We start from the raw sequence: 13,199 nt of genomic DNA, 5'->3' as shown, positions 1-13,199 counted from the left end.
GAAAAGCAGAACAATGTAATCACTTCAGAAACCATCCTGGTGCGTTTGCAACTCTAAAATCCTGATAGCAGTTTGGAGGAGGAAAATGAAGCATCCTTAAGAATGTAAGACGAGCCTGCTGGATCAGGCCCATCTGGTCCAGCATCCTGTTCTCACAGTGGCCAAGCAGATGCCTGGCAAACTTTCCCCTCCTGTGGTTTCCATCCTTAGCTTTATGCCCTTGTGTTGGCTCTAAAGGAAAGAGGAAGTCTTTGCTTCTGCCCTTGGAGAACCGGCCCCCATCAATTTGGAAAGCGGGCGACATTCTGTCCCATGTAATGTTTCACGAATCTGTCTGGCCAGGAAATGACATTATTAACTCCAGGATAGTGTGGCTTCACTTCAAAGGGTCTCCCAAATCCCAGTGTCTCTGCAGTGGCTGAAACGTCATGTCCCAGATGCTTTACTTAGCCAGCACCAAAATTCCTTGTAATTAGATTTTCAGGACCTTTGCTAGAGTTGCAATACAAACTGCAACTGTTTGAAATTTGAGGCTGGGACTGGGGGTGATGCCAAAATTCCGGGAGGTAGGACACCCAAATGCATGCAGCTAATTGGAAAAAAATTGAAAGAAGTATGTGACCTCCACCACCAGGAATGGTTCTGAAATGCTCGGCTGAATCTCCCCCTGGATTTTGGAGTAACTGGGCTTCTTTCTTAAGTTGAACCAATGCACTGAAAAAGTATTTATTTTACACACACCCACACACCCATGAGTGGGTTTCTGATGGCAAGGCAAGAGGGCAAGGGGGGAGAGAGAGACAGGCCCCTTCCAAACCACATGTTTAACTAGAGAGGGAAGATCCACACAATGCAATTAAAGCCCATTTGATGCATATTTAAAGCACATGACTTACCCCATAGTATCCTGTGATCTGTAGTCTGTTAAGGGTGCTGGGAATTGTAATTCTGTGAGGGGGAAAGCTACTGATCCCAGCACTCATTGGAATAAATCATGTGCTTTAAATGTACCATATGTTGAAGGGACTTAAAATACCTTTAATACCTTTAAATGGGTATTAAGCACTAATTAAACACTGTGCAATGGAAGGAGAGCTGGACCATCAAGAAAGCTGATCGCCGAAGAATTGATGCTTTGGAATTATGGTGCTGGAGGAGACTCTTGAGTGTCCCATGGACTGCAAGAAGATCAAACGTATCCATTCTTAAGGAAATCAGCCCTGAGTGCTCACTGGAAGGACAGATCGTGAAGCTGAGGCTCCAATACTTTGGCCACCTCATGAGAAGAGAAGAGAAGACTCCCTGGAAAAGACCCTGATGTTGGGAAAGATGGAGGGCACAAGGAGAAGGGGACGACAGAGGACGAGATGGTTGGACAGTGTTCTCGAAGCTACAAACATGAGTCTGACCAAACTGCGGGAGGCAGTGGAAGACAGGAGTGTCTGGCGTGCTCTGGTCCATGGGATCACGAAGAGTCGGACACGACCAAACGACTAAACAACAAACAAACACTGTGTAAGGCTCCCAAATTGGTTTGGGGCCTAGATATGGGTTGCATCAGGGCCACTCTAAAGCCATAGGGGGTTTTGGGGGGGGGGGAAGAGGACTTCTATATTTTCACAAACATGTGCATTTATATGCATGCTTTACCCTAGTGCAGGAGCGGAGGAAGGGGGGACGGTGGTGGTGGCAGTCTGCCCCAGGTGCCCTCACTGAGGGGGGTGACATTCGGCGCACTGCCCGCCCGCGACTCCCAAGCCTACCCCGATCTGCCGGGGGAAGGGGCGGAGCTGCGCCGCCTGGCCGGCGGCCTTCCTCCCTTCCCCCTTCATTTTGACAGCTCGGGGTAGTCTTGGGAGTCGCAGGTGGGCAGCACGCCATTGCCCCCTGCTTCCGGGCTGCCTCCTGTGGGGGGGGGGAGCCTCCCCAGAGCTGTCAAAAGGAAGAGGGAAGGGAGGAAGGCTGCTGGCTAAGCAATGTGGCTCACCCCACTCCACCCAGGAAGCAGCCTGCCATGGGCTGCTGGCTCCACCCCCCATGGGCGTCTCACCCCCTGGGATGCTCACTGCGGGTGGCACCCCCCTGGGATGCTCGCCCCGCCCCTGGGTTCACAGAGCACCTAGCTCCGCCTCTGCCCTAGTGTATTCATTACTTGACTGGAGAACTGCATTACAAAATTTGGAGAAGTGTAAATTTCAAAGGATGGCTGTGGTTCTTGTATTGTATCAGAAAGTGTGAATTAGGTAAGTTTGGCTTTAAGTGCAAGCTGAACCAAATCTCCCACCATCATCACTACTTGGAATGGAGGCCAGATTACTTCACATTCTGTTACTCCCAAGGTGTGTCAGGAAGTAGGCATGCCAGCTAGGGGGGCTGAGACTATTTGCCCTACCCCCATTGTAAGGAGAGCATATTGAGTGGTAATGTCATGTGCGCCACGTCAGCAAGTCACACGACTTGGGCCCCCTCAATAAAGGGGGCAAGTCAGCTCCTCTGCTGGGAATGCACCCAATAGGAAGCTCTTTCCCTAGCTTCCCGTCAATGGCAGGGGCAATGGGCCTCCGGAGGCAATGTGCCAATTTGATTATTTCTGCAGATAGGAAGAGCGAAGCTGAAACCCCAATAAACTCCAGCAGCATCTGTCAGCAAAGCAGGCGGCTAAGCTGAGGCAGCATCTGCCTTATGTTCCTCTGATCCCTCTGGTTGTCCTTGGGATCGGGCAAGAGCATGAGGTCTGACACCACTCCTGCTACCAAAGGATGCTCTGCGCAACCAGGAAAGGCGATCAGTGGCAGAGGAGATGCTCTATAGGCAAAAGATCCCTCATTCAATCCTTGGTTTTTCTAGCTAATATTACTCCAACATTTCTCTGATGAAAATAGGGATGTCCTATTCTTCAACAACAGCAACAACGATTTTATTATTTATACCCTGCCCATCTGACTAGGTCGCCCTCGCCACTCTGGGCAGCTTCCAACATATATGTCAGGGAACTGCCATCGGATCTCAGGGTGGTGGAGAGGCTCTCGGATGCTGGGAGACCCTCGGATGCTGAGGAAGGAACCAGCAGGGGGAGAGGGAGAGCTTCCGCTGAAGAAGGAGGGGAGGAGGAGACAGCGTCGGAGGTGAGGCTCAGAGACGCTTCAAGCGAGACCAGTGGTGAGAGCTCAGGACCTCCCCTTGGAACGCCCACTCTGCGCAGAAAGCTGTCGTGCAGGGAATCAAGGAGGAGACTTTCTGTCAAAGAACTTTTATGTTGGAAGAAATTCAGGAAACGCCCACTGACGGATTTTGCCAGTGATTAAGGCAGTCACGCACTTATGGCTGTCCGGTTAGGGAGAGTTTAAAACCAACTACAAAACTGGGAGCGTTTTAGCGCTTACCCACAAGCAACCCCTTATCCCATTACAATATATAAAAACATTAAATATTTAAAAACTTCGCTATACAAGGCTGCCTTCAGATGGCTTTGTTGTTGTTTAGTCATTTGGTCGTGTCCGACTCTTCATGACCCCATGGACGAGAGCACGCCAGGCACTCCTGTCTTCCACTGCCTCCCGCAGTTTGGTCAAACTCATGCTGGTAGCTTCAAGAACACTGTCCAACCATCTTGTCCTCTGTCGTCCCCTTCTCCTTGTGCCCTCAATCTTTCTCAACTTCAGAGTCTTTTCCAGGAAGTCTTCTCTTCTCATGAGGTGGCCAAAGCATTGGAGCCTCAGCTTCAGGATCTGTCCTTCCAGTGAGCACTCAGGACTGATTTCCTTCAGAATGGATAGGTTTGATCTTCTTGCAGTCCATGGGACTCTCAAGAGTCTCCTCCAGCACCATAATTCAAAAGCATCAATTCTTCGGCGATCAGCACTTCCATACATCACTACTGGGAAAACCATAGCTTTTACTATACAGACCTTTCTTGGCAAGGTGATGTCTCTGATGGCTTAGGGGCTGGATAACTTCATACCCACCAACATTTCTCCGATGAAAATAGGGATGTCCTAAGGAAAAGAGGGACATTCTGGGATCAAATCAGAAACTGGGATGGCTTCTGCAAATCTGGGACTGTCCCTTGAAGGGTCTGTACCAGTCACATATCACAGCAACGTTGAGAGACTTGCACTGGTTGACTGATAAGACACTGAGCCTGTATCAAGGTCTTGTTACTTACATTCGAAGCCTTAAACAAAGGCAGATCTCCCCTCTGTTGCTTGGATAGGACTCTGGGATTGACAAAGGGAACCGTGTTGGTCTTGTCACGAAATGATAATCATCAGCTTGTGGTTACACAGAGACAGGCTTTTCCCTTGGTAGCACCAATGCAATGGGGTGCACTTCCTTCTCAGATATAAGAGGTATTGGCAAAACCTATTTGGTGTTTCACAACTTTCTGACTGGTTGCAGGACCTTAGCCAGGCCTAGCAGAGTACACACAGAATCCACGGAAGCAATTGGCGACTTGGTTGCAGACAGGATAGACAAAGCAGGAACCAGGAACTTGTAGTTAGGTGCTTATTATATATAGTGGACTATTTACAGGAACAGAACACGGATCTTTTGCTAACTCTCTCATACACAACTCACAGCTACTATACTCACTGACACAGAACAACTCTGAACACCAAACTCTGAACTCCTGAACTAACTGTTAGTAGGCCATTAATTATCCCTCCCTTGAGAGAGCTTGACCAATCAGGGAGCGGTCTCCATGTCTCTGTTATCATCAGGCAGACTTACTCCTTCAGATTGCCTTCTGGCTGGCTGCCAAACCTTAATTGACTCTGTGTGCGCAGCTGCACGCACACAGTTTCCCAACAAGAGGCCCCATTGGTATTGGAATTCTACCAGCTTCTGAAGACACACCTGTTTACAGAGGCATCCCCTCGATCTCACACAAGAAAGGACCAAACATTAGGAAGAACTTTACAACAGTGAGAGCTATTCAACAGTGGAGCGGACTCCCTCAGAAGGTGGTAGACTCTCCTTCATTGGAGGTTTTCAAGCAGAGAGAGGTTGGATGGTCTTCTGTCAGTCATGATTCCTGCAATGCAGGGGGTTCGACTAAATGACCCCCAGGGTCCCTTCCAACTTTACAATTCTTACAGTTCTATGATTAGGATCCATCCTGGCTCTCTTGTTTACACCTCTGTGTTGTTTTCATTTTCTTTCAATTGTGAGTGCTTATATTTTAATGTTTGAGTAACTGATATTTTATACTTTCTAAACTGCTCCTATTTAGTCATCAAGTGGAATAACTATTTTATGCATTTCGTTCTATCCAACTTTCCCACCAATTTGCTCAAGGTTGTACCCATGGTTCTCCCCATCGGTGAGATTGGTTAGGCTGAGAGGCAGTGACTGGACCCCAAGCTTCATGGCTGAGAGGAGATTTGGACTTCTGGTCTCCAAGGTCCTAGCGAAACACTCTAACCTCTGTACCACACTGGCTCTCCATAATAATAGTAGTAATTATAATCAACATCAGGGTTTGAATGGTCCCTAAGCAAAGTGTTCTTATCAAGTGGTTTTTCTCCTTCATTGTCAGGGGAGCACAACTGCAATTTGGGAGTCTAACTGCTATTCTGTTGTGATTCACTGCCCATTATGGGCATTGAAAATGGCAGACAGACCCAGTACCAACTGTCTTGATTGAAAATAGTGCCCGAAGTCCAAACACCAACAAAGACCACTGCCCCACCTTGGGAATCCTCATGCCAAGTTGGGTGGCGATATATCTAGAGGCAGACAAACATAGAGAGAACATACAAACCATTTCCCAAAATATATAGTAGAATGACACACGACCACCCTACCTCTGCCAGAAAAGTGGGCAGGATGGGTTCAAGGAGTCCTTCTCTGGTTTTGGCTGCAATGGATGCTAAAGAAGAACCCAGAGAGGGGAAGGATAGCGCTGGGTTTGGAATAAGGCTGAGCATCACCAGCTGGGCAATTTCATATTGCAAAGTAGCTCTTGCCCCCAATCTGTCTCTTCACTCGCAAGGGGAGAGGCTTGCACATGGATTGAGCATTGACCCTGGGGATTGCATGCCACTCCCTGATCTGGGTGAATTTCTGCCCTCTCCGCAGGGAACTGGATTTTTTCCAGGCCTCCTGTCTCCTGTTCTACGATTAATCTCAGAGTGATCCGTCTCCTCTCTGCTGTAACTCCGGTCTTCCTGTTCATTTTAATCTGCAATATGCTGCAATGATTCACTTCTGGTTAAATCTCCAATTAAATGCTCATCTCTCTCTCTCTCTCTCTCTCTCTCTCTCTCTCTCTCTGTGTGTGTGTGTGTGTGTGCGCGCGCGTGTCTCCTAGTCTTTTTAAACACAAGGGTTGCTTTAGTCTGTGATCCTAGACACACTTACTTGGGCTCACCCACTCTCCCATTTCTCCTGTGCCTAGAAAGCATGAATCTGAGCAGTTTTCTGCTTGTCGCACACTTTATAGGCACCAATCCGTGTAAAACTCTATTGACTTTTGCTCCGATTCAGTAGCAAAGATCAGGTTTTCCCAGGAGAAAGGGGCAGGACATGTGGAAGTCTAGATGAGCCCTAATGTCACTTCCAAAACCATAAATTGAAAGTGTATTTAAAGCACGCAGCTTCTTCTTAAAATAAATAAAACCTTGGGACATATGTAGCTTGTGGTGGCAGGGAAGAAGACCAGAGATTCAACATATTCTATGGGCCCTGAAGGCTTTAACCACAACAACACAATCCTCTTCTGCTGTTCCTTAAAAATAAAATAATCCAGAGTTGTTCAGTGCTCCACAGGCAACACTTTGGACATTCTCACTTCTTGCAAAGCCCATGGATTAAGTGATCATCCACACTTCCACTTCTGTGCCTGGAAACTAAAAAACAGATTGCCGTTTGTTTCAATTCAGTGGTAAACAACAGGTCTTCTCAGGAGAAAGTAATGGGAGAAGCAGAAGTGTGTATGAGCTCCTAAAGCAGGCACATACAAAGTCCGTTTCGGGGGCCTAATCCAGCCTGTCGGTTGGTCTAATCCAGCCTCTGTGGCAGTTTATTTCCTGGGGTAAAATCCTTAAAAAACTTCAACAACTTCAATCCTAAAAGAAGCTCATCAACTTTGGTTGGCCCCCACGACCCATCACTTCATCATATCTGGCCCTCTTTGAAAAAAGTTTGGACACAACTGTCCTAGAGAAACATATATATATATAGAGAGGAAATTATAGAGTTGTTCTTTACAGGGGGCGGGGGGAAATGAGAGTGGAAGAGTGGCAGGAGGTTTAGAGGTTGCATAGCTCAGTTGGCTAGAGCGATGTACCCATTACGCCGAGGTTGCAGGTTCTATCCCTGTATGGGAAAGCTGCCTATTCCTGCATTGCATGGGGCTGGACTAGATGACCATCAAGGTCCCTCCCAACTCTATGATTCTAGGAGGCTTGGGTGGGGACTGATCCAATTGCGGGGGTATTGTCACGGCACTTCAACTCAGGGGGTGGGGGTACGGAAGTCTCCTAGATCAACTTGATTTGCCTCATTATTTGGCCTTTGCACAGAACTGAAAAAACCCAAAACCCCAAACCCAAAATAAAATAAAACCCAATTTACAAACATGCTAAATGGACTGGGTATGCTTACGAAAGTTATATATCTGTATTGCTATATGGAGGATTTCATCTTACCATCAAAAATCTTTGCCTTCCTTGAGTGAGCTGCTGTGCTTCATTTTGTATGGAAGAGTCACATTTATAACTGGATAAATAATAATATTGCTACTTTTTTTGGGAAAAAAAATTCTCCTTCCCTCTCTCTCTGTGCAGGTCTCGATGAAATCCAGTGTACTGTCCCTGTGGAAGACATCACCGTCTTTCTCAGTGAATTATCAGAGGCCAGTTTCAGGGACTGCAAATTTAGTTTGTCACTCACAGACCTTATAATCATAATCTTCTCTGGCGTCGCCGTCTCCATCGCTGCTATCGTGTCAAGCTTCGTTTTGGCGCTGATTGTGAACTGCTTCCAAAGATGTGCACCCAGTAAGGATGATGATGAAGATGAAGATGATGACGACTGAACCCCCTTCTCTTGGCATGTCACGGAATAAGTCCAAAGACCAGGGTAGGAAGAGACAACAACCGTTCAAAAGTGCATCGCAACTAAACAAATGTCTAAGGGCTCAGTACTCCTATCAAAGTCTCAATGGTATTTCCCCATTTATATATCCCTGGGAAATGCTTTAAGTTTTATGGAACCTTTCCTGGTTAGGTCTCTTGATCCAATCCAGAGTTTAAAATTAATATTAAAATAGATTCACTAGGAGGGAAGAAAATAAAGAAGATCAGAGATCGCCAATATTGGAGAAGGCTGGGATTTTGTTCTGGCCTCTCTCTCTGTGTGTCTCTCTTTCTCTCTCTATTATTTTTTTTATAGTCTTTATTTTAGAATTTTTTCACAATGTTTTTAAAGGAATAAAGACAGCCATCTGTTGGAGATGTTCCAGTTCTGGATTTCCTGCATCAAACAGTTAGCCCTGATGACCTTCAAAGGATCCTCTAGCTCTGAGTTTCTATCATTCTATGATTATGTGAGATGCAATTTCAGATAGCAGAGTTATTTCGATTAACAGATGAGCAGCAAGGAAGAGAAGTAAAACATTATTAGCCCAGCTGCACTGTAAATCACAGTGTGTTCCTGGTATGGAAGGAAGCCTTCTTATGGATACCTGCATCAATGTTCTCATGAAGTTTATTTTGTCCACCTGTTTCAAAGTTTACATGTCTATCAAAGTGTTTCATCCCTTGGTGTCTGAAGAAACATTAAGCTCTGCTGACCCTGCAGAATCACAGAAAGGAAAAGCATGTTTTCTTGGCTTTGGGGCACCCGACCTCTCGTTTGCAACAAGATCACATTTGGGATGCATTTGGACAAACAACAGAAAGTCTTGCTGGGCTTGGGGCTCGTCCACTCTTATGCTTGTCCTGTACCTAGAAAGCATGGGTCCGAGTACTTTTCTGCTTGAACCACACTTTCTAGGCATGGGTCTGAGTGGTTTTCCTCTTGCCCCATTCCTTTCCAAGGGAAAGCCTGCTCTTTACTGCTAAATCGGAGCAAATGTCAATCCAGAGAAAACCTGAATTGCTGTTTGCTCCGATTGAGCACTAAAGAGTTGTTCCCCCCAGGTGGAAGCAGTGGGACAAGAGGAAGAGGTAGTGTGGAATAAGCCCACTAAATCAATCCCTCTTTACAGGGAACTCTGGAAATTGTAGCTCTGGGAGGAGAACAGGCTTCTCCTAATGATCCTCAGCACAGTTAATGAACTACAGCTCCCAGAATTCTTTGGCGGGAGCTATGATAGCTTAACGTGAATGTGGCCTGAATACACCGAGAGCCTCTGTTGCTCTGCTTTTTTAAAAAACTCCTCTTTCTGAATCATAGTCATAGCACTGTGCAGGTGCCATTTGCCATAGTATTCTGATCCTTCATACCCTGCATATCATTAATGATAACACACAGCAAAGAAAAAGCATCCCTGATATGATTGTACATTCAGCACCAATGAGATCTGTTTGCATGTCTGCCTCAGTAAAATGCCACACAAGAAGGGTCACGGTCACATCAACATAGTTTCTTGTGGGGGGAGGGACTAGTATTTTTGAAAAAAAATATATGGTCAATGCACACGATACGATACAATACGATATCTTTATTTGTCATTGTCCCATGCAGAACAATGAAATTGAAAAACTACATAAAAAGTTCAAAAACTCCTAAAAACTATGAAACCCCATTTTAAAATACACTATACTATAGAGACCCCTTATGCTGCGTTTAGAACCAGAATTGCATTTGCATAGAAACTGCTTCTCAGGCAGCTAGTCCTGGCCTTTATAACCCTATACCTTCTTCCAGAAGGCAGAAGCTGAAAGAGATCATTTCCAGGGTGTGTATTATCCTGCACTATCTCTGCTGCTTTCTTATGGCACCTGGCAGCGTAGATTTGATCTAAGGTGGGAAGAGTGCACCCAATTATTCTCTCTGCAGTCTTTACAACCCTGGATAGCATTGTGAATAAGTAATGTATAAAGCTGAAGAGAACTGTGCATGGTTCAGTTTCATAAACAGGGAATTCTTCTAGCTAAATGAGAGTTCAGGAGGGGAGGAAAGGAGGGCAGAGCAAGCCGTGGAATCCTTAACTCCATGAGATACTCCAACAGTTCAAAATGAAAATTTATTATATTTATTTAGAACGTTTCCATCCTGCTCTTTGCTGTAACGTTGTTGATTGATTGCATTCATGCCCCCACCTTTCCTCCCAGGAGCTCAAGAAGGGGCGCATCATTCTCCCCTGACCCACTTTATCATCACAACAACCCTGAGAGATAGCTTAGGCTGAAGGATGAGAACTGGCCTGAGCTTAACCCAGTGAGTTTTCTTGGCTGAGAAGGCATTGTGAAGTAGTCACACTGTCAGGAAATGCAGAAGCCGTCCAGCATCTCAAACTAACCACCCAACAAAAGAGAGCAGGTCTCAAGTTGCAGCGGTTAGAGTATTGCCCCAGGACCAGGGAGACCAGGGTTCAAATCCTTATTTGACCATGAAGCCCACTGGGCGGTTTCACTGCCTCTCAGTCTAATTGCAAAGGGTTGTTCTGAGGATCACAACGGAGGGAGGAAAATTGTGTATGTCACCTTGAGCTCTTTGGAAGAAAAGTGAGGTAGAAATGAAACTATGATGATGACGACAGAAAATAAATAAAGTAAAACTCGGTACACATACAGAGAGACAAATTTTGACTGTGTGTCATCCATGCAGGAGATCTATGTCTCTGTTCACAGAAGAAATACTTTGAAACAGATTTTATTACAAGTTATGTTTCATTAAGTTGTAATTGTTTGCTTGTGGTTTTTTTTAAAAAAAATACTGCAGCAAGGACACTTTTTTAAAGGAGAAATTATTTTAGTAATTTAGAAAATGCTATATATCTGTAGCTTAAAAGAATATATTGCAAAACAGGGGGTGGGTGGGCAATCTGAGAAGAGTTGGAAAGCCAAATCTCTCTCTTTTTAATTTTTGCTTTACTATTTTTCCTTTATTTATGGACTCTCTGGTGTGTTATGATTGTGATCATGATAAATTTGGCCATCTGTTATCAACATGATACATCTCTTATTTCTTTAAGTTTAATTTTGTTTGGGGGCTGAAGGCTTCTTTGGAAATGGAAGCTACTTCACGTGGACTGGAAACCTTGCCTTCCAAACTATGATGAGCACTTTCTATATGCTCAGTTCTACTGTCTTCAGTGTTATTTGTTCTCGTATTGCAGACAAGAGGACTGGCACCGAAAATGCAAACCTGGATGGAGCAAATTGGCCAGCAGCCCCTTGCACACTGACCTAGGAATTTGCCCCATTGAACTTTGCAGGGCTTACTTATGAGTAAACCTGCAAAGGATTGTGCAACTAACCTCCCAGTGTGCATTTATTGTTAAGTCCATTCTCCACACCACCATCACCCAGAAAAACTGTTATCATTATAGAGCAGTGGAGAGAATAGGCCTAATGTGGCCCTCAAGCTTCTTCATCTGGCTCTTAGATTCCTCTATATACTGCAGCCTCACCAATCCTTGAGTGTTTTTGCCTGGCGGGAATGTATCCTTGATAAATGCCTCTTGCTTGTCTGGTTAGAGAGGGGCATATGAGTGAGGGTAGAAACTAGCCTAACTGTACAAAGGTGGAATTAACATTTGATGCTCTGCTCACCTTAGCCTCTGGCCTTGCCCCTTAACTCCCACTTGGCTCCCAGAAGGTTGCCCAGATGTTCATCTGGCCCTTGAGCTAAGAAAAGCTCCTCACCCCTCTTTTAGGGTGTTCTCATTATCCAGGCAGACCCTCCAAGTGTCCCTATTTTCCAGGGGCAGTCCCAGATTTACAGAAGCCATTCCAGTTTCTGATTTGATCCCGGAATGTCCCACTTTTCCTTAGAACATCCCTATTTCCATCAGAGAAATGTTGGTGGGTATGGAGTTATGCAACCCCTGAACCGAGGAGATAGGTAACTATACAACCTTTAGAAGACATCTGCAGGCAGCCTGGTATAGAGAAGTTTTAAAATATCTAATGTTTTGTTATGGTTTTATATATGTTGGAAACTGCACAGAGTGGCCGGGACAACCCAGTCAGATGGACGGGGTATAAATAATAAAGTTGTTATTGTTGTTATTATTGTTGAATTATAGGATTGCCATACATCCTCTTTTTCCATGACATGTCCTCTTTTTCTGGGGTAAAATATCTGTCCAGGCGGATTTTTTGAATTTGCCAAAATGTCTGGGGGTGCTGGAGCAGACTACTTTTTATGTTGCATATGCAGTACTAGGCAACCAAGTACAAAACATATACATACTCTGTGAGTTTTGCACGATGCAGGAAAGGACCAGGTCCTTGTTTCTGCATATTTTGAAAGGTCATTGCAGAATACGCTTGCTCCCGTACCACCACCACCCTCTCCTAAGGATGTCCCTATTTTCACCTGAGAAATGTTGGCGGGCACCTCCACGCATGGTCTAGGTGCGCATGAATATGCATGCATGAGTGTAATATAATTGTTCTGTCATTAAGCCAGTGCGATGGGATAAGTTGGTGGGTGGGACTAGGCCATATATCTTCATTCATCCTTGGCCAACTCTCCATTGCTCACATGCCAGTGATGGCCATGACCAAGAGAGATGGCATCCACCCTACATTCTTGCATGGACATTTGGACCCAGGACACACAGAGGGACAGTCCGCTCTCCTCAGCTATTCCATGCACATCAGCTGAAGAGGGGGTTTGTCACTCACTCTCTGTTCACCTAGTGATTGATCAGATGGCCGGGTAGGGTAGGTTTACATCCCCAACAGGTCACTGGGCTCAGCCTTCTCCAGCACTGCAACGTTCCTTCTGATTCATTTATTTTGCAGCCACCCAAACCAGTGGGGTCTTGGAGGGGTGGGTTGTTTTTTATTTCATGGGGGGGATGGGATAGATCAGTCCTTTAAACTGGGGGTCAGAAACCCCTGGACTAGGGACTGGGAGCTGTTGATTCATTCACGGCTCTCTTGAACCAGATGATATGCTCTCTGTGCGTGCCTTGTAGGGACATCAGTACAAATCTCAGTCAAGGGCTCTGACAGCTTTGAAGGTCTCATCTCTCCCAGAGCTTTCCCAAGCCATGTTGTTCTTGAGGTTTTTTT

At 45.6% G+C, this 13,199-nt stretch overlaps 1 protein-coding gene across 1 annotated transcript in view; it reads left to right on the top strand.

The window, feature by feature from the left end:
- The window catches only part of LRRC38 (leucine rich repeat containing 38), a 31,156-nt gene extending 17,957 nt beyond the window's left edge, over positions 1-13,199 (top strand). The window contains exon 2 of the mRNA XM_081871321.1: positions 7,791-13,199. Coding sequence (XP_081727447.1) covers positions 7,791-8,041 — 251 coding nt within the window. The 3' untranslated portion in view covers positions 8,042-13,199. The remainder of the gene's footprint in view (positions 1-7,790) is intronic.

The sequence above is a fragment of the Podarcis erhardii genome (genome assembly GCF_964252035.2).
Source record: "Podarcis erhardii genome assembly, chromosome: 7".
NCBI classification, from domain to species: domain Eukaryota; kingdom Metazoa; phylum Chordata; class Lepidosauria; order Squamata; family Lacertidae; genus Podarcis; species Podarcis erhardii.
This window is presented reverse-complemented; position numbering and strand designations above follow the sequence as displayed.